This window comes from Saimiri boliviensis, chromosome 7, assembly GCF_048565385.1.
Source record: "Saimiri boliviensis isolate mSaiBol1 chromosome 7, mSaiBol1.pri, whole genome shotgun sequence".
Classification (NCBI taxonomy): Eukaryota; Metazoa; Chordata; class Mammalia; order Primates; family Cebidae; genus Saimiri; species Saimiri boliviensis.
The window spans coordinates 55514241-55536744 of record NC_133455.1 but is presented as its reverse complement, the minus strand read 5'-3'; the positions used below and the strand labels follow the sequence as shown (position 1 = coordinate 55536744).

The 22504-nt window shown below is 35.1% G+C and overlaps 1 protein-coding gene across 2 annotated transcripts in view; it reads left to right on the top strand.

The window, feature by feature from the left end:
* ZDHHC17 (zDHHC palmitoyltransferase 17) overlaps window positions 1-22504 on the top strand; it is a 92765-nt gene that overhangs the window by 28828 nt on the left and 41433 nt on the right. The window contains exons 2-5 of one of the 2 annotated variants that reach the window (XM_074402529.1): window positions 4235-4338; window positions 10998-11120; window positions 19911-19988; window positions 20583-20727. In XM_074402529.1, coding sequence (XP_074258630.1) covers window positions 4235-4338; window positions 10998-11120; window positions 19911-19988; window positions 20583-20727 — 450 coding nt within the window. The remainder of the gene's footprint in view (window positions 1-4234; window positions 4339-10997; window positions 11121-19910; window positions 19989-20582; window positions 20728-22504) is intronic. The other variant, XM_074402530.1, reaches the window with a different exon arrangement.

Sequence of the window (22504 nt, the reverse complement as noted above, 5' to 3'; positions counted from 1 at the left end):
ATGTCATGTTGATTTCTCTTAGCAGTAGTGTTTATCACAGCTCAGCTTATCCCAGCTCTTCCCATTCCTGTTCACTATTCCTGTCTTCTGTCTGTTACCTATAATAACAGATTTCGGAGATAATTTTTCTCCCAGTTCTCTTCAAAGCCAGGGCTATTAAAAAAACAAACAAAAAACCTTTTGACTGTCAACTAGATAATGTTAAGACTCTTCCAAGTGGCTATAATGTTTAAAATATATGAAATCATTGCATGTTCCCCTTAGAACTTGGGGAATGTCTAATCCAGAAGTTTCAGAACTTTTTTTAGAAAGCAGCTATACCTTTAATTGGAGAAATCTTGTATAAAACTGCACGTCCTGGGGTTCTTGCATAAGCAAACCAAAACCCAATTCAATGAAAACAGTGACATGAAACTTAAGTCTAACTAGAGACATTAACAATTACAAATCACCAACTAACCTTTAACTTGGGACCTTCTTTTGGATCATGCTCAAATAAGGCAAATGCCTAACTAGCTCTGCCTGATCAAGTAATTGCTTTCTGAGTTCAGCCTGTAAAAACCCTCTGCTCTGAAGGTGAACTCTGAACCTCTTCTGGTTATTAGTGTTGTCAGAATCATGAGTTACCCTTTGCCCAATAAACTCTGCTAAATTTAATTTGCTTAAAGTTTTTAACACCCAGTATCTAAAAACAAATAACAAAGTGCTTTGTTTAAGACGGGAATGGGGCTTGGCGTGGTGGCTCATGCCTGTAATACCAGCACTTTGGGAGGCCGAAGTGGCAGATCACTTGAGGCCAGGAATTTGAGACCAGCCTGGCCAACATGGTGAAACCCTGTCTCTACTAAGAATGCAAAAATTAGCTGGGCGTGGTGGTGTGTGCCTGTAGCCACAGCTACTCGGGAGGCTGAGGCAGGAGAATGGCTTGCACCTGGGAGGTGGAGGTTGCTGTGAGCTGAGATCGTGCCTAGATGACAGAGTTAGACTCTCTCTCAAAGGAAGGAGATATATGTATGTGTAGTTAGAAATCTCTGAGCTCTTTCACTCTTATCTTGAGGCATCTCAGAGGAACTTTTTGCTATTTTGTTCTTTCCTATTTACAAAGGAGGGATCTGTTCCCTGTAGTAGTTAATTGACTTGCTAGGTATACCCTAGGTAGGAGAGTTGCAGACTTTCAGTTCATTAGCCTCTCAGTCAAGGATTTTTTTCTGTTATACCAAGCTGCTTCTAATGGAAATACTGTTTTCTTGAAAGTTACAATGACCTACATACGTATTTTAAAATTAGTATTGCTTTTCTTGGTAGAGATAGTAATTAAATTGCTTCTTGGTTTCCATTAACATTGAGGAAAAATTACAGATTTTAAAGAGTTGAATTAACTATTTGTATGTTGAAAATATATTTAATATATAATAGCAAATTTTTAGCTTTAAAAATCATCTACATTTGTAGGATATGCTTATTTATATGAACATGTTAAAAATATGCTTTAAAATCAGAATTGTTACTCCTGGGCCTATTGATAGTTGTGGTTATCTTGACAGAGTATTGTCATCTGTCACATTGACAAGGTACTGGTCCTAGAGATAAACCAATATCCAGTCTGTTTAAAAGTGAGAAACAAAGTTCTTGATTAGAAAATTTGTTTGGTAATAAAGCACGTTGGAGATTTGCTTATATACTCCTTCTTTCATCTTTTAGTGAGTATAACTCTGCCACTCTAGAATTATTCAAGGTATATTTAAAGGCATCTTTTAAAAAATCAGATACCTTTTATTAAAAAATAAAAACCTATAGGTGGCACAAAACAGATACTGGTATAGGTTAGTTTTAATATGTTACTGGAAAAAAGTCTGATTTCCAGTAACATTTGTAAGCTAACATTTGGCAATGTCAGTGAGACAAACTGAGAATACAATTTAGATCACTGTGTACAGTAAGTGAGATCTTTGGGCATGAAAATAAAATTAAAATCACATGAAAACTTTATAATAGTAATCCTCAAAAAGAGACTTATTTTTATTCTGTGAATATTATTTGCATGTAAAAGTAATATATTTGTCCATAGTAAAAAAGGATAGCATTTGCCTTAGCGCATTTTCAAATTTCAAGTTTTTTCCAAGTTATGTTGTTACTTTTTGTACATTATGTTTTCTTCATCTGTGCTTTTATTTAACTATTGGAAGGCTCTTACTTGCATTATTTGACTCATTTTTCTCCCCTATTTTGTGTTTCTATTCTGGATTGGGAAGTCCTTCAGGATGAGAGGCTGTATTTTGTGTACATGCACAGTGATGCTCTGAGCCATAGTGGAGCCTGGTGCAAAAGGAAGAGTCAGTGATTCTGATGCGATCTCTCTTAAAATGTTGATGCTTGGTTCATGGGTTTTTGTGTGTGTGGTTTTTTTTTTTTTTCTTTGTTGTTGCATTGGTTTTGTTTTAAAAAGAGTTTTTTTTGACACCCTCTTTAACGTTGCACATGTCTTACCTTGTCCTGGGCAGGGTTCCCAGTATATTGTAGAGAGCTTTATGTATTGCAGGCTCTCAATACATGTTTTGTTGAGTATATTATTTCATTCTCTGTGAAAGCAGTGATCAAGTTTTTACTCTTTTTCAGGTATCTTACAGCCATATAGATGTCAAAGTGGGAGGTTAAAAAAATTATTTTCCCTGTGGTTGGAGCGAATAGAATCAGAAAAGAAAATTTAGAAAGAAGAAAGTGTTACTGGCTTACAAGCATTTTTCCTTACCTTACCCCACCAAATATAGAGCATAGAAAGATTGAAAACTGGAATTCAGTGGAGAAATTAAATAGAAAAGATTTCAAGATATTAAATGGATAATTCTTATTGGCTTGCTTTGTCAGTTATTCAGAACATTGTATATACTCAAAATACTACACCTACTTAACCTCTATTTTAATGGAGTTTGAGAATAATCTCTTAAAAATCATTTAGTGAACTATCTGCAGTATGTTGTGAATCTTGGTTTAAGAATGCTGTATATTCCCTTTCTTCTACTAATGTGGATATGTAATTATTACTGAGATATTTTAACATTGGCTATAGCATTTTTCTAAGGAACTAAGCATTTGCCTGTTCAAAGATTATATGCCAAGCAGAATTTGCTTTTGTGAAACTTTTAAATTCCTTTTTATTGAAAATATTCAGATTGGTAGTCTTCTAAATTTATGGCTCAAACAAATTAGTTTTAGAATTTCCCACACAATTTGAATGGCTAGAGTAAGCTAAATAGCTTTTTTTTCCCCAGTAAAGTACTCTTAACTTTGCATCGTCAAGTATCAGTGGTAGATGGTTTATCAGAGGCAAGAGAACATACATTGTTCTAAGAATTTCTTTCCAAATATTTTATGATTTATCCTTTTATTTGTATTTACACGTTTGTGAACAATATCAGAAACATAGCAGTTTCCACAGATATTATTGGAGCTGTACAAACTCAGTTTTTCTCTCTTTTTATGTAAAAGAAACAATTGTATTTTAGTGCTATGTTATATTGGGGAAATTGACTATATATAGCACATTTTGTATTGAATAGAAAATACAGCATGTAAGCTTTGAATGGATATAATATTCTTTGAAACTGGCATTTAAATTTTTATATTCATTAAATTTGATATATATAAATTTTTATATAAAATATTTAAAAAGGGATATTGACATTTTTAGGCCTATTCAAGCAGATTTACTTTTTATCAGCACTGCTCCATTTCTTCTTCATCTAATGGTAGCTCGGAGCATGAAGGAGTTTTAGGAAAGGTAATATCTGAGAGTAACAGAAAAATAATATCCAGAGGTTCCTTCCTTAAGGATCTTAGAGTTTATTTGAGGAATAGAACAGTGCATGTGATGAAGGCTTTAAAGTAGAGCATTAGAGCTGTGGGTTATACTAGAATAATAGAAAAATTGGTCAGAGAGAATGAGTTGATGTCGAGGGAAGAGAGTTCTATCTGGAGGTGAATTTCAGTTACTAAGTTGTTACTTGTTTCTAATATTACAGCTTTTTTTTTTTTTTAGCTTGAGAATGTATAAAATAGGTACATCTCTTTGAACATGCTTTTTTCCTAAAGAATATAGACTTTAGAATAAAGTAAACTTAATTATTTCAGTAATTAGCATTTCTCAAACGACACAAAAATGCTACTATAAAATACGGAAATATTTTCTGTACCTCTTTTTTCATTTCTTGCCTGTGTGTGATTTTCTTTTTAACAGGAAATCAAACCCCAAAGCCATTATAACCATGGATATGGTGAACCTCTTGGACGGAAAACTCATATTGATGATTACAGCACATGGGACATAGTCAAGGCTACACAGTAAGGTTTTCGTTGTAGTTGTTTCCTTTGATATGTGTATTTCAAGTGAAATATGAATCTGAATAACAGTCATATTACCATGGGAAAACATCAGTATCTCAAATAATTAGTTTATCAGCCAGGTGCAATGCCTCACACCTATAATCCTAACACTTTGGGAGGCCGAGGCGGTGGATCACCTGAGGTCAGGGGTTAGAGACCAGCCTGACCAACATGGTGAAACCTGCCTGCACTGAAAATACAAAAATTAGCTGGGCATGGTGATGGATGCCTGTAATCCCAGTACTTGGGAGGCTGAGGCAGGAGAATCGCTTAAACCCGGGAGGCGGAGGTTGCAGTGAGTCGCGATTGCGCCACTGTACTCCAGCTTAGGCAACGAGTGAAACTCCGTCTCATAAAAACAAAAATTAGTTTATTTCCCATTGGTTAATTGAATATATCTATTCTTTTGGTACTTGCTTATCTTTCCAGAAGTTTATTATTAGGGCTTAAGAACATTAAGGTTAGTTATGGTGAATTAGAAAACATTGTTAGAATTAAAGCACTTTAAAGGGAAAACAGTGTGTATACAATATTCTCTCCCCCACCAATCAGGTACACAGATTAGATATAAAACGTAGTTAGTGTCATATTACTTACTTATTTAACCTGTGCTGAGGGAAATATCACAAAGTTTTCTAAAATGTTGTTGTTAAAATACCAGATTATCAGTCTTTGAGACAGGCCAAGGAAAAGGATAAATCTGACTTACTATAATGTAAATTATATGGAAGTTGAAATAACAGTTATTTTTATCTGCAAGGAGGAGACTGTTTAGTTCATAGATTCTTCAGCTTTAAGAACTGTTTGAAATTGGACAGATGTGAAAGCTCATGCCTGTAATTCTAACACTTTGGGGGGCCAATGTGGGAAGACCACTTGAGGTCAGGAGTTTGATACCAGCTTGAGCAACAGAATGAGACCCTGTCTCTACAACAACAGCAAAAAAGTTGGGCATTGTGTCAGTCCATTCTCTCACTGCTACAAAGAAATACCTGAAACTGGGTAATTTATAAAGAAAAGAGGTTTTATTGGCTTATGGTTCTGCAGGCTATACAGGAAGCATAGTGGCTCCTGCTTCTGAGGAGGCCTCAGGAAACTTACAGTCATGCGGGAGGTAAAGTTCAAAGCAGGCACGTCTTACATGGCTAGAGCAGGAGGAAGAGAGAGTAGGGAGGAGGTGTCACACACTTCCAAACAACCAGATCTCAGGAGAACTCTATCATGAGAACAGTACCAAAGGGATGGTGCTAAACCATTCATGAAAGATCCACCTCATGATCCAATCACCTCCCATCAGGCCCCACCTCCAACATTGGGGATTACAACTGAACATAAGATTTGGGTGGGGACACAGATCCAAACTGTATCAGGCATGATGGCACACTTCTGTGTTCCCAGCTACTCGGCAGGCTGAGGTGTGAGAACCACTTGTGCCTGGGAGGTCAAGGGTGCAGTGAGATATGGTCATGCCAGTACATTCCAGCCTGGGCAACACAGTGAGACCCTATCTCAAAAAAAAACGAACAAAAAAGGAATTGTCTGTTTATTGCATCTCAAAGAATTAATAGTCATATTTACTTTGAGTGTGTATTTTTCTTGGTCTTTCTTCCCCCCCGCCCCCCGCCCCCAGCATCAATTGTTTTATTGTTAAATACTTTTAACTACTGGTTTCTTTTTTTTTTCTTGGTCTTTCTGATCATCTGCATATTTACTTCAAGAAGAAAGCATGAAGTGGTATCTGTTATGCCAGTAGATTACCTAAGTAAAACAATATTTTTTATTTTGTGAAATTATGAAATAACTCTTTCCTAATATAAAGACTTGGTGTGCTTTCGGTCCCTTAATATTCATTTTGTAGAGTGCTAGCAACCTTAACACTACTCAGTGCAAACCAACTCTCAGAGTAATGTGACCTTTGTTACAACTTGCTGAGGAGGTGTGAATTACTTAACATTCTTACCTGGGCTCCAGAAAGAGCTTCAGGCTTCCTTGAATGCCTTGGAATAAAATACAGAAATTTGTGTGTTGGAGCATGTTTCTGGGTACAGTCTGTGACTTTCATTGTATTTTCAAAGGAGTCTATGATCCCCAAAAAGGTTAAAAATGATTGATCTGAACAGTTTGATTTTAAGGTGATCTCATCCTTTGCTTGGGCTTTAAGTGCAACAACATAGAGAAATTCCATGACATCTGTAAAGATTGTGATTCTGTTTTCTTTTGTAGGTTTGTTTGTTTTTAGATTTAAATAGGCTATCTGAATACAGGTTGAGTATTCCTTCTTCAAAATGCTTGGGATCAGAAGTGTTTTTGGATTTTTGATTTCCTTGGATTTTGGAATATTTGCATATACATAATTAGATATTTTTGGGATGGGCCCTAAGTCTAAACATGTTTATTATGTTTCTTATACACCTATACACATAGCTTGAAGGTACTTTTATACAATGTTTTTTATGTTTTATGCACCTGTCACATGAGGTCATGTGTAGTATCTTCCATCTGTTGTATCTATCATGTGCTCAAAAAGTTTAGGATTTTGGAATATTTCATGTTTTTGATTTTTGGATTAGAGATACCCAACCTATACATGCATTTATTAGAATGACACATGTAGTCTTGTTTTTCTACACATAAAGCAACAACAAAAAGTAGACATAACCCTAAAATTTGTGTCTTTAGAACGTAGTTTGTTTTGTTCGTAGCCTTCTGTTTTCTACTTGATATTTGCTTAGGAATTGTTAATTATTTGCAGTGGAAAGAAGAGGCACAGTACCAAATTTTGATATGTAAGTTCAGTTCACTTTTATAAATACTTGAGTCCAGGCTGAGCATGGTTTTCTTAAGTTCTGTGTTTCCTTACTTATGTCTGGTTGTTGTTTCCATTATTGAGAGCTGGGGTATTAAAGTCTGTAGCTCTTATTGTGGTACTGTTTCTGTCTCCAGTTCTGTCCATTTTTGCTTCAAATATTTTGATGATGTTACTAGGTTAAATATTTAATGCTTTTAATTTACAATTGTTGTATCTTCTTGCTGTATTGAACCTTTTATTAATATATGTCTTTGTCTTTTGTAACCATTCTTGATTTAAAGTTTATTTTGTCTGATATTAGTGTAGCCACTTTTGCTCTCCTCTGGTTACTATTTGCATGGACTTTCTTTTTTCATCCTTTCATTTCCAACTCATTTGCCTTTGGAGCTAAAGTGTGTCTGTCTTAGACAGCGTGTAGTTGTGTCTTTTTTTTTTTTTCCCCCTATCTAGTCTGCCAAACTGTCTTTAAATTGGAGAGTTTAATCTGTTTACATTTAAAGTAATTACTAATAAAGAGGGATTTCTGTCATTTTGCTATTTGTTTTCTTTATGCCGTATAGCCTTTTTTCTGTCTCATTTCCTGCATTACTGTATTTTTTTGTGTGTTCAATTTTTGTAGGGAAGTGTTTAAATCTCTTTCTCATTCTTTTTGTGTATATCCTATAGCTACTTTTCTTTGCAGTTACTATGGATATTACTCTTATCCTAAAGTTATAACACTAATTTGAATTTATGTTATTGCATTTATACATTCATTCCAATAACCTAATAAATTGTGCTCTTTTACAGCTTCATCTATACATCTGTACACAACATTTTTGTTTGTTAATGTCACAGAACTACATATGCATATACTGTATTTGCAACAGACATAAAGCAGTAATTATTTTAAATGTGTTAGTCTCTAAAATTATATAGAAACAATATGTTGACATACAGACCAAACTTGCTGTAATACTGGTGTTTAGTTTTTTAAATTAATGTATTAGTCTCTTAAATCATGTAGAAAAGAAAAAGGAGAGTTACAAATTATTGTTACATCATGCTAGATTTTCTAATTGCCCAGGTATTGACTTTTATTGAGATCTTTGTTTTTTCATATGGCTTTGAGTTACTGTCTGGTGTCTCTTAATTTCACTGAGGAGCACTCCTTTGATCATTTCTTACATGGCAGGTCCTGTGGTAACAGATTCCCTCAGCCATTATTTGGAAATGTCTTAATTTCTCCATCACTTTTGAAAGACAGTTTTGCTGGATATAGGATTTTTGGTTGGCATTGTTTTCTTTTAGCACTTTGAATATGTCAGCCTGCTAGCTTCTGGCCTCCAAAGTTTCTGATGTGAAATCTGCTGATAACTTATTGAAGATTCTTGAATGTAACTAGTTGCTTCTCTCTCGTTCCTTTCAAGGTTCTCTTTGTTTTTGTCTTTGAAAAGTTTGACTATCATATGTCTCAGTGTGGGTGTCTTGGAGTTCCTTGTACTTTGACTTCATTGATGTTTATATTCAGATTTAGGAAGTTTTCAGCTATTATTTTTTCAAATATTCTCTCTGCCCCTTTTTCTCTCTCTTTTTCTGGAACTTCCACAGTGTATGTGTTCTACTTGATGGTGTCCCACAGGTCCCTTAGACTGTCTTCACTTTCCTTTGGTCTTTTTTCTTTCTGCTCTTCACACTTGATAGTAATTGCTGTTGTTCTGTCTTCATAGTTACTGACTCTTTCTTCTGTCTTTGAACACGTTTCTTGTGTCATTTCTGTCCTTGAATCTGTATAGTGACTTCAGTTATTGTACATTTTAGTTCTAGAATTGCTTGAGCGCAGGAGTTCAAGACCAGCCTGAGCAACATGGTGAAACCCCATCTCTACTAAAAATACAAAGAAAAAAAATCTAAGCATGGTGGTGTGCACCTGTGGTCCCAGCTACTTGGGAGGCTGAGGTGGGAGGATTGCTTGAGCCCTGGGGGTGGAGGGTGCAGGGAGCTATGATTGCGCCACTGCACTCCAGCCTCCGTGACAGAGTGAGACCCTGTCTCAAAAAGAAAAAAAAATTACATGAACTATTTATTATAAAATAGCCTTTGTCTTAGATGATTTTGTTCAGAGTCTGTCATTGCTCTTTCCCACATTGTGGAGGTCAGATCCCAGAGTAATGCCCTCATTCTCTGTAGGGAATATGAACCACCCCTCTTGTCTATCTAGGTAGGGGGCAGAGTTCAATAAGCCCATGAGAGAATTCTAAACTTGTACCGACATCTTAAATGTCACTGGTGAGGCCATGGTAATTACTCAGCTCTCCATATACCCCGGGCAGATGTCTGGTAGTATTGTAGGAAAAGCAACCTCCATAACCGGTTACCTTCCAATTGGACCGAGACTTGTGCTTTAGCCCAAATGGCCATTCCCTTCACCCTGGCATTCCATAAGATACCCCAAAATACACATGACCACCGAAACTGGAGAGATTTGACAAATTCTTTTAATCCCAATTTATATGTTGACTCAATAGGAGTCTCTAGGGGCTGCCTAATGAATTTAAGTCCCCAAACCAAATAGCTGCTGGGTTTGAATCAGCACTTTTCTGGTGGTCACCTGTTAATAAGAATATGAATTGGATTAACTGCATCTATTATAATCAACAGATTCATCAGCTATACTCGGGACACCCTTAAAGGGATGACTAGCTAGTTAGATGCCACCAGCATCTAATGTATTATCCCTTGTGTGAGGGGACTAGCACAGAGATTAATTAAAACAGCTGTTAATAAACCAATGCCCATGACTTACCAGCAAAATAACCTGCTACTATTAAAAACCAAATTAGGCTTACTCTACTATGCGGAAGATAGTAAATGACTTCTAGAGTGATTTGAGGACCAGAAGGGTTTAAATGAAAATGAGACCAAAGGAGGTAAATAGAAAAGAGAATGGAGTCTGTGAGAAAACATTTTAAATGATCCATTTTCAAGGCATGATAGATATAAGCACTGACAGCCAGCCTGTGAATGTAGCAAACTGCATGGCTCATGTACCTAGAAGATCACAATAAGTGATTAGAATGTAGAGGAGGGGATCAGCCCATAAAAGGGAAGGAAATTTCATTATTGGGAAATCATACTGAAATGTGGAAGAAGACTAGAGTATAACCTTATAAGGGGGACAATAAAACTTGGGCAACATCTGGGAAGATTGTAACTGGATAGTGCTCAACCAATGAGGAACTGGGGGAGGGACTTATATGCTAGGAGATGCTGTTGCTGCCCTGGGTTTGCCTTCCTACCAGACACCTGATCTTGTAAGACAGCTATTAAAAATCTCACTTTTGCCATTCTTCATGCCTCTGGAATCTATTCTTTGAGTTTGGATGGGTGTGTTTCTCACACTGGGGCTTATATAACATCCTTTCTTCTTGATATTCTTCTAAATCATTTATATGCATCTTGTTACTGATTTTTGTATATTTATTATTTTTTAGCTTGTGTGTATTTTTTTTACTATCTGCCTTAAGAGTTTGGTGGGATAAGTGGTAATATAAAGAAAAATAAGCAACTGATTGAAATTATATTTCTGGTGTACTTTTCTCTTCCCTATAGTGAGATTTTTACATTCTTATAAGTGAGACATTTTAGAACTGTAAAATGGATTAGTAAAAGCTTTTAGAATACTGACTTTTAAAAGTAATATTCCATGTTGAGAAATACATTTTAATTTCCTAGTATCAAAATAGGGATGAACTTTCTTTTCAGTGTTATTTTTAGCTTTACATTTCTCATTAAATAATAATAATACCGTATTTTCTTTCTTTTCAAGATATGGAATATATGAACGCTGTCGAGAATTGGTGGAAGCAGGTTACGATGTACGGCAACCGGACAAAGAAAATGTTACACTCCTCCATTGGGCTGCCATCAATAACAGAATAGATTTAGTCAAGTATGTATTTTCTCTATTTTTAATTATTAGGACTTGACTTTTATTGTTATAAAATTAATGGAAGTAATTGTTATAAAAATTAATACTTTCTCAAATTCATGACTTTTTGAATATAGATTCTATGTACCTTGTTTTTCTAAAAAAAATATTGCTTTTAACTTATATTGAATGCTTATATTAGCCAAGTTGTGTACTGAGTACTTTTCCATGTGTATTTTCTTTGGTTTTTAATTCTTAATATAACCCTATATGAAATATAACAATTGTTACCATCCTGCTGATGGGGAAACTGAAGCACAGACAGTTTAAATGTGCTACCCAGTGACTCACAGCTAATAAAAGTTGGAGTCGGCGAGACCTGAACTCAGGCAGTCTGACCTGGTGTTCACATTCTGAATGTGGATTCTGTGGAGAAAACAGCAAAAGGAAAGAAAGTTGAAATGGTAATAGGTAATAATAATCTGATTTAACTGTTCACACCAGCATAAGTGATGAATACTTTGCATACTAAGTATAAAATGATTTTTTCCCATTGCTGTTAATGTTTGTTTAGTATTAATAAGTAGTAGCTAGATAATCGAGTCAGGATGATAGAAAATCTTAGTAAGTCTTGTTTAGTAGTCTTTGACACTTTGGACATAAAATATTTACAGAAAGATGTGAATTTTTGTTTTTTTTGTTTTTGAAATGAGTTCTCACCCTGTCACCCAGGTTAGAGTGTAGTGGTGCAATCTTCGCATACTGCAACCTTGCCTCCCAGGCTCAAGTGATCCTCCCACCTCAAACTCCCAAGTAGCTTGGACCACAGGCAAATATTACCACACCTGATAAATTTTTTATATTTTTAGTAGATATGGGGTTTTGCCATGTTGCCCAGGCTGGTCTCAAACTCCTGAGATCAGGCAATTCAACTACCCTGGCCTCCCAAAGTGCTGGAATTACAGGCATGAGCCTCCACGCCCAGCCAGCATGAATCTAAAATGAACTAAATGAAGTGCTTGCAGATGTTCAGTTAAGTGCAGCACACAGAGTGTAGAGACAAATCGGATGTTAATACCAGGTAAAAGAATTCACCCTTGGAGTCCTAAGCAAAGATTAAGCAAGTAATAACTACAGGATCGAACTCCATGAGTTCGTTTTCTTCCAGAGAGCATATTTCCATTTTCTTTGTTTCTTCTTTTCTTTCTTGTATCTCTTTCTCTGTATGTTTAGTATAGGTCTCCTAATTCTATTCTGTTTTTGTCTGAAAATGTTTTTATTTCATCTTAGTTTGTGAAGGAGATTTTCACATGGCATAGAAATTAAGTTGGCAGGTTTGTTGTTGTCGTTGTTTGTTTGTAGAAAGTGATTTATTTAGAGAGAGAGAGAAACAGGAGAAGGAGAGAGAGAGAAGCAGCTAACTCTCACACTGAATGAGAGAATCCAGAAAGATGGAATCCAGGAGAGGAAAGCAGTTTCCACACTGAATGGAAGGGAATAGAGAGAGTGGGGAATAGAGAGAGTGATGGGGTTTAGGAGGAGAAGACAGGCTTCCATGAGAGAGTGTGGAAGGGGAGGTTGGCAGATTTTGTTTGATTTATTTTTGTTTTTTACCCATTGAAAAGATCATTTCACTGTTTTCCAGCTTCTTTCACTATTGAGAAATCCGTCTTAAGTATTGCACGTTTGAAGGCTTTGTTTTCCTTTTTTCTGGCTGCTTTTATGATTTTTCTCTTTGTTTCTAATTTTCTGCAGTATCCTAATGAGGGATGTGGATTTCTTTTTGTTTCCCCTGAATGAGACTGCAAGAAATTCTAGATTCTGTGGATTGATGTTTTGATCAGTTCTGGAAAAATCTCAGCCATTGTTTCTTCAAATATTGCTTCTGCCCCATTCTCTTTTTGCTTTTCTTCTGGACCTCTGCTTAAATGTATGTTAGACCTTTCCATTCTATAACCTGTGTCTCTTAACCCTCTCTTCTGTATGTTCTAGTCTTTTGTCTGTCTCATTTGGAGAATGTCTTCCAGCCCGTCTTCGAGTTCACTTACTCTTTATGTGTAATCTCTGTTTAAATTTATTCATTGTGTTCATTTAAAAATTTTTATTTTTCAGTTTTAGAATTTTTATTGTTTTTTTTCCCAAACTTGTAAGTTGCTGAAATTTTCAATTTTGTCCTACATACTTGAACATAGTAAATATAGTTATAGTCTGTGTCTGAGAAAATAGCATCTGGAGTTTCTGTGGGTCTGTTTCTGTTATCTTGTTCCGTCATGTGCCTGATTATCCTTGCGTATGTATTAAGATATTTGTTTGAAAAATTATTTGTTGAATAATTTGAAGTCTAACTTGCAAAGATTTCCATTTGTTTCAGACAGGCCCAGCTTTATTTAATTTCAAGGCTTTAGATTTTCTGGATCATGCAGGTGGCTGAAGACCATACTAGAGCCAGGTTTACTTTTGGTCCTTCCTTAGTCCTATGCTATAGCTTTTTGGGGTCTTACCTCTTAATTTACTTTTGTCAGTTTTGCTTTCTTCCTGACCGACTCTTCTGAATCAGCAAACTGTTTCTAGGGAAAATGGTATCCAAGCGTTTTCTAAGTTCTTTGAGTTTTAGCCTATTCCTGCATCTTGGCCAGGTAAATGCTTTTAATTTTCTTAGGCTTTGTATTTTAGGAAGTGTTTTTTTAAAAAATATATTTTATTGAGCTTTTTAAGTTTTCTTAATGTAAAGATTGGTCTAAATTATCTTGCCTTCCACAGTCTGTACTTTTTAAAGTTAGTATTATTTTAATCAAAATAGTACATAAACAATTTGAAAAATCAAGGAGTGCTTTAATGGCTTGCAATGAGAAATATCAGTTTTTTATATCCCTTGGTGCTGTGCCCCATAATTAACTATTTTCAGTACTTTAGCTGTTTCTTTCAGTATTTATGCCTGTATCCTATGTTGTTTATATTGCTATTTTTATGAAGTTATTTTCTTTGCACATAGGTTAGCAAACATTTTTCTAGTTTTTTATTTAATTTATATGTCTTCAAGACTTGTCGTATCAGGACAAATAGAGCTGCATCATTCATTCTAAATGTCTGTATAATATTGAGTTATATGGAGATATCTGAACTTTTGTAGTGATTTCCTTATTAATGGACATTTAAATTGATTCTTTTTTCCCTGTTTCTTGGTGTTCTTGCTCCTATAAACAATGCTATAATTGGTATGTTGTTCACATATTATTTTGCATATGTCCACTTACATCTGTAGAATTCTTAAGAGTATGAAAGAAATGTAGGAATTTTTAATTTTAATAATGCTAACTTCTGTTATTTCTTGATTTATTAGTTTTTAACATTATATTTAATTCTTTTTTTTTTTTTTTTTTTTTGAGACGGAGTTTTTGCTCTTGTTACCCAGGCTGGAGTGCAATGGCGCGATCTCGGCTCACCACAACCTCCGCCTCCTGGGTTCAGGCAATTCTCCTGCCTTAGCCTCCTGAGTAGCTGGGATTACAGGCACGTGCCACCATGCCCAGCTAATTTTTTGTATTTTTAGTAGAGACAGGGTTTCACCATGTTGACCAGGATGGTCTCGATCTCTTGACCTTGTGATCCACCCGCCTCGGCCTCCCAAAGTGCTGGGATTACAGGCTTGAGCCACCGCGCCCGGCCCATATCTTATTCTTATATTTTGGGCTTACTAGATGACCTAGAGCACCTTACAACTAATACTTTTTCTTCTGTCTGGTATAGTTTTAGTTAAATCACTGTGCAATATTTAAATTGTTATAAGCATGCAAATATTATACACTATTAAGGCCAAAAGAGCCCTATAGTTGTCTGTTCTTTCCTGTAGAACTTTTGATTTTGTCTGATGTAACAATTGCTTTCATTTTTAAAACTTTAATTTACTACATTGATACTGTCACTAATTTTTATACTCTTACACAGTATTAACCTCTTAGTATGCAAACAGTATCAGGTAAGAGGGGATGAGATCATTTCTAGATCTCCCCACCTTCCTGCCTCAGCCCAAACTGCTCTTTAGGGCCTACATACAACCGTTGTCTTGAGACTTTCCTTTGACATCATCCTGGGAAGTTCCTTTGCTCCACTATTTGTCTCTAGTACTTGGATCTTAGGTTTTTGTCTTGGTTTGTTCCTTGGTTTAATATGATACACTTTGTAATAGCTTTCTGAGACAGTGCCTTGGAGGTAAATGTTTTGAAGTTAGTACCTCTTCCTCCTTTACACCTTATTGGTTGTTTGGTTACATCTCGACTTCTAGATGAAAATAGTTTCTTCCGAATTTTGAAGCATTACTCTATTTTTTTTTTGTTTGCTTCGTGTGTGTGTGTGTGTGTGTGTGTGTGTGTGTGTGTGTGTGTTTAACTTTTAAGTCCAGGGGTACATATGCAGGTTTGTTACGTAGGTAAACTTGTGTCATGTTGGTTTGTTGTATAGATTATTTCATCACCCAGGTATTAAGCCTATAGTGTTAAGTAGAGATGTGTGATCTCATTGTGATCAAAAAAATTATATTTGTCTTGTTTTTAAAAATAAGTAAGGACGTCTGAAATGAAAACTGCAGACAAAAATCTTGGTGCTATCTGCCTTATAAATTGTTCCAAGCCCTTATATACTAGTGAGGTTACAGAACAAAGCCAGTAAATTGCAGATTGGGTTAATAATCATGGTATCAATGTGTATATTATATCTTCAGGCATATGATAATAAGTTACTTTCCTAAAATAACGTGAAGTGTCTTTCCTAACGGTTATGTTACATCATGATGTGCTCAGGGAACTTACTGCAAGCAGAGTAATTGGTTCACTTTTATAATGGGAAAATACAAAGTTATCATAATTTAGAAGGGAGAAGACCTTCACTCTAGCCTGGATTAAGTTTATATTCTTAGTCTTTACTTTTTTTTTTTTTTTTTTTTGAGACAGAGTCTCACTCCGTCACCCAGGCTGGAGTGCAATGGCGCGATCTGGGCTCACTGCAACCTCCGCCTCCCAAGTTCAAGTGATTCTACTGCTTCAGCCTCCTGAGTAGCTGGGATTACAGGCACATGCCACCACGCCCAGCTAATTTTTGTATTTTTTTTCAGTAGAGTTGGGGTTTCAACATCTTGGCCAGGCTGGTCTCGAACTTCTGACCTTGTGATCCACCAGCCTTGGCCTCCCAAAGTGCTGGGATTACAGGTGTGACCCACCATGCCCGGCCTATTCTTAGTCTTTTCAAATGAAAGTCTTTAATAATTTCTCAGCTTTTACTCTAATACAATAAATAGAAATGATTAGCTCAGGCCCCTGTCTTTAGCAGTTAAGGCTCATAATTAATAGCAGTTAATAATAATTGTATCTGATTTCAGTTTGATTCCAAGTCAAGGCTTTATTAAAGAATATAGGACTTATTGGAAAATATGGAGCTTATAATTTTCTGAGAACACACTGTGTGTGGTTTATTTTTCTTTCTTGGGAACACTTAAGATTTTTTTTTTCTTTTTTCTTTAGAGACAGAGTCTCGCTCTGTTGCCCAGGCTGGAGTGCAGTGGCATGATCTCGGCTCACTGCAACCCCTGCCTCCCAGGTTCAAGCGATTCTCCTGCCTCAGCCTCCTCCTGAGTAGCTGGGACTACGGGTGCCCACCACTACGCTCAGCTAATTTTTGTATTTTTAGTACAGACAGGGTTTCACCATGTTGGCCAGACTGGTCTCAAACTCCTGACCTCAAATGATCTGTCTGTCTTGGCTCTCCAAATTGCTGGGATTACAAGCGTGAGCCACTGTGCCTGGCTAATTTTTTTTCTTTATTCCTGACTTTGTGAAAGTTTACTGTGCATTGATTTTTTTTTTTTTTTTCTAAATTCAGTTCTTAGACATTGAGCATTCATTGGCCACTTTTAATCTGGAAACTTGCCTAGTAGTTCAGGGATTATTCTTGTACTTTCCTTCAAAAGTGCCTTGCCTTCATTTTTTTCTCTGTTCTTTCTTTTAGGAACTACTGTTTTTCAGACGAATGAACCAGATTGATTGTCTCATTTCCTTCCAATTTTTCCAACTACCTTTTAGCTGCCTATAAAGCCATGTACCTTTGGGGAGATTTTCTTAATGTATCTTCTAATTCTACTATTGACTTTCTAGTTTTATCTACCACATTTTTAATTTTCAAGCATTCTTTCTGAATCTCTTTCATTTTTCCATAATATCCGTGTTCTTATATCATGGATATATTCTCTTAGAAGATATTAACTGATTTTTAAAAAGTTTTCTTTACATTTTAGTCTGTTAAGTTTAGGCTTCTTTTGTTTATTTTGGTCTCCTTATATGTTTGAAATTTTCCTCAATTACCTGGTTATATTTGACCATTCACATTTAGGACCGAGACATAACAAAGTTGGTTGGAAGTCATGAGACTTAGAGAGGTCTACAGTAGGAATCCCCCAGATACCAGTTTCTGGAGCTTTTCGGTTCTGGGCTGTTTGGTTTCTCTTTGAGAAGAGTCTTCTAATCTCTCTCTGGGAAGGGCTGTCTACTTGTCTGGCTGCTAGCTAACCACCTGAGTAAAGAAAGGAGCCTGGGGTTTTTATTCACCACGTACACTTTCACTGAATTGCTACATTTTCAGTTTGATGTCTTACTGTTCTCTAATTTAATTCCTGAGTCTCAAACTTTGATGGTGAAGGTGTACTAAACATACCTCTTGGCAAATGCTGAATGGTTGTATGTTAAAATCAACATGGGACTGACACTGAAATCAGAAATTGCCATCATATAATGTTTAGGGACACAAGAATGAATCTGAACTTTAAGAGTTTGAATTTTAACTACAATTCTATTAAAAATTTGAGTAGCAACATCTTAAGATTTAACATTATGGTGTACAAAGAAAATGTTCTAGCATTGTCAGCTGCATGATTGTTTCCATGTCAGTAAAACACTTATTTGTGATGCTAGGTACTCACTTTCAGTGGGAATAAGTGCTAGAAAACACATTGTTTTTGTGCAACGTATTTATATTGACTTTCAACCACATTGTTTCTGTTTATAGCCCAGGTACTTACTACTTTCTTTGGAGGCGACAATTGTGTCTAATTCTTTTGCCTATTCAGTTTTTGTAATATTCTAGCTTACTTTTCATCAGTGTCTGCCCTAGAGATGTTTGAGCTTTAGCTATTTGGTTTTTATCTTTCAAATATTTGTTGGTATTAGTTGTTCATTGATAGTCTCTTCTGAAAACCTAGGATCATTAGTACCTGCCAGAACATTGTTTGATAATAACCTTCTTAACAATATATTGAACAAGGAGGCTCAAGATTAAAATTAAGAGTTGTGCAATCTCAGAAATTTTGTAGTTTTGAGCTAGGGTCTTATAACTATAAGAAATAACATGTTATAAAAATACAGTACTGTGAAGTTTACAATGAAAAGGTAATAGAAATTATTCTTTTTTTTTTAGTATACAGAAAAGTTCCCTCTCCTTGTGAGAAAAAAAAAAGTTGTACTTTAGAATCAGTTTGGAAATTGCTCATTGACATAGACCTAGTGATTATTTAAATTGTGCCACATGTCAGTAAAAATGAATCTCAGGAACGATTGACTATAGAACAGGGAATGAAATTGCTTCTCTTTGGGGTCTAGCCTGTACATTCTCAGAGAACATTTTCAGCATTGTATAATGTTTACCAAGTATCTTAGAAACTGATTCAGGAAAAAATAAATGTTTGAGTTAGTAATAGTTTACTATTCTGGAAATATTTTGTTAGGTTAGTTTGAACCATTTTGCATGAAAGAGTGGAATTGGGCCCTTCATTGCATAATGCTTTAAAAGCACCAATTTAACAAATACTTATTTGCAGCCACAAATTTCTGAATTAAGCATGTAAGCATGAATAATCACAGGTTTAAAGCTATGCACATTAAGAATAAATCCATTAGTGATCTAGAGCAATAATCACTTAGAACAGTTTAAGAGAATACATATGTCAAGTATTCGATGTCATATGCCTTAGAATCATTTACATTCAGGATTTACTGCATTATTCACAAAGAAAGCATTGTAATTAACAGCTAGATCTTGTTCACTTCAGAAGTTATCAAGATGTTATGACTGCAGGGTGCAGTCGCTAACTCCTGTAATCCCAGCACTTTGGGAGGCCAAGGTAGGAGGGTCATTTGAGTCCAGGAGTTAGAGACCTGTCTGGGCAACATAGTGAGATGCTCACGCGCACGCTCTCTCTCTCTCTCTCCCTTTCTCTCTCAAAAAAAAGTATAATGTTAATATTAAGCTTACTAAGCTAATATTAAATTTGTTATTTCTTTTTAAAGCAACATGACTTTAAAGGTATAAGAAATAAGACATAATAAAGAACCTTTATGTTATATGTATATTACTTGATTTAATCTACAGTAATCTTAAGGAAAGTAAGGCTTAAAAAGGTGAGCTACCCAAGGTAGACCATGTCTTGCCTATATTCTACAACTATTCTAATTTCAGGATTCTATATGCCGCTATTTAGCTCTTTGTGGTTCTTTGACTACCTTCTTTCTTACATGATTTTTTTTGGCACTTGTATTCTTTTTTCGTAACTTAAAATTATTTTTCTTTTCTTCATTATTCTAGAACAAAAGAAAATGATTCATTTGATTAAAAAATTACGCTAAATATGTTTTTTAAACAATCGTAAAAGATTTATTTTCAGAGGTTCAAACTAGCGTGAGATCTGAAATGGAAAATATGTATTTACTTATTTTTTCACATAATTTGTTGAAAATGAAAGTTATTTAAATTATTATAAATTTTGTCTTATAGATACTATATTTCGAAAGGTGCTATTGTGGATCAACTTGGAGGAGACCTGAATTCAACTCCATTGCACTGGGCTACAAGGTTTAATTTGCTTCTGGATTTTTTTTTTCCTTTGCTTTCTTTATGAGTATTCAAATAAACAACTTTAAAAAAATGATACAGTAAAATGAATGGGAGAGCTTATTATGCCATTGGTTAATATCATTAATATGCTAATGTTTTATTGTGAAATATTACCCGTAAAGAAGCAAAAGCTTATTGTCCAAAGTTTCCCTGGCTATGCTGATATTAATTCAGTTAGTTATAAGATTGGGTTAACTTTGGATTTCTAAATGTAGTATTTTTGCAGCCTACATATATTTACGATGAAAGAATTAGCTCATTTCTTGGGACGATTAAGATAATATTAGAATGGAGATAACAGAAGATAGTAATTATTTACTATATATTTAAATAAGTTATGAGTACCTCCATACATTTTCAGGCTGTTAATCCAGTTAAGACTTTTAAGAACCAAAAAATCCTAAATGTGTTTTGACATGTATCTATTTTAAAATAACTTTAAAAAATACATATGTAACCTTCTCACCATTACCTTATTTAAACAAGCTCTTTCCAGAGGATCCTGTTTGAAATAACTTTATCTATCTAAGTGTTTATTCTTTTGTGTTTTAGACAAGGCCATCTGTCCATGGTTGTACAACTAATGAAATATGGTGCAGATCCTTCATTAATTGATGGGGAAGGATGTAGCTGTATTCATCTGGCTGCTCAGTTTGGACATACCTCAATTGTTGCTTATCTCATAGCAAAAGGACAGGTAAAAAAAAGTCTCAGTAGTGTGGATTTTAATCAGATGTTCTTCATAGTTTAAATACCTAATATTATTGGTGTTGCATGTGTAACAACATGGTGATATTTAAATAGTACTTTCTGGTGGATGAAGAACATAAATATAGTTAGTTTGATATGGGGATATTTAATGCACCTAACATAAAAGTCAGCATGAAAATCATGAACCAGATAATGATTGAGTTTTTTATTTCCAAGAGTAAGGGAAATAAAGCTCAAAAATTAAGAGAGAAAATTTAAGTATTTATTTTTTCCTTTATTTTTTTGAATGTATCTTCTGAATCCATCTAAACTTTTTTGAACATATTTATTGGTTATTTTCCATATTAAATATCTCTTGAGAAGGACACATTCTTTAAGATCAGTTTCTGTTGTATAAGATAATGCCACTTCTTGTCAGAAAAACATCATATTTTAAGTGATTGTTCCAGATTTTTCTTGAATGCTCAGTGACCATAATCACATTAAATGTTACCAGTTTATATATCATGTTTTTGTAATAAATGTACTTTGTTAAAAGTAATGTCACCCAGTTTTTCTTTGATGTGTTTTTTTCTGGTTATATTTGAACATTAGTTTTATAAGTAAGGATCTCATCACAAGAATAACTAAGATAGATGTATTTAATTTGTTGCTATCAACATATATTTATTGTTATTTTGATTTAAAATTCTATGTGGATTTAGAATTTGAATACTGTTTTGCTTAATTAAGGCTGTACAGTATTTGGTAGTCTCAGCAATGGCAGTTGTGTTATGCATTATAGTTTAGGAAAAGAGGCATAGACTGATTAATTGCTGGAAGGTGTGGGAGATTATTATCTATTATGTGTTTAAAAACTACCCCAAAGTCTAATGGCTTGAGAACAATACCAACCAATTATTACATTTCATACTTTTGTGGGCTTGGCTAGATGGTTTTTCTCCTTGGCTGGTGAAATGGCTCGTGGGTGCAGTCATCTGGGGTCTTGACTGAGCTGGAAGATTGGCTCACATATCTTGTGCCTTGATAGGAATAGCTACAAACTGTGCTTAACTGGGAGGCTGGGGCAGCTAGGCCTCTTTCTTTCTCCACATAGTGTCAGAACTTCTGCTTTTCCATACTAGTCCATGTGGTCTTTCCATGGTCTTTTTTCTCTAGGAGAACTAGACTTCTTACATATTGGCTCAGAGCTCCTAAAAGAACAAAAGTAGAAGCTGTTCTGCCTTTTTAAGTCTTAGGTCTTGAACTGACACAACATTTCTTCTCCATTCTATCAGTTAAAGTGAGTTAACCAGGCTATAATCACGGTGGGAAGGGACAACACAAGGGTGTGAATACCAAGAGGCCAGGTTTATGTGGGGGCCATCTCTGGAGAGCAACTGCTATAGGTGATTATTCTTGTTCTGCAGTTTTTCTAGAACAAAGGTTGAAGCAGTAAATAAATTGTGCTGTAGCACATCACAGTGTCTTCAGTGGCCTTCCATATTGCAGATATAAATTTACACTACCCATTCACTTTTTTTCCTTTCAGTTTTTAACTGGGAAAAAGAGGTGGTGTAAGTTTTTGAGTCTTCATGGTCTTTTTTTTTTAGCTCATTGATTTTGGAGTTTGGATGATTTCACTAATCTTTTAAACCTCTAGTATAGTATATAGGCTGTAAAATTCTCAAAGGGCAAGATTTCTGCCTGTCTCAGTGCTTTTGGTTCAAAAAATACATGATGATGATGATGATGATAAATGTCTGAGAAGTAGTTTTCCATGA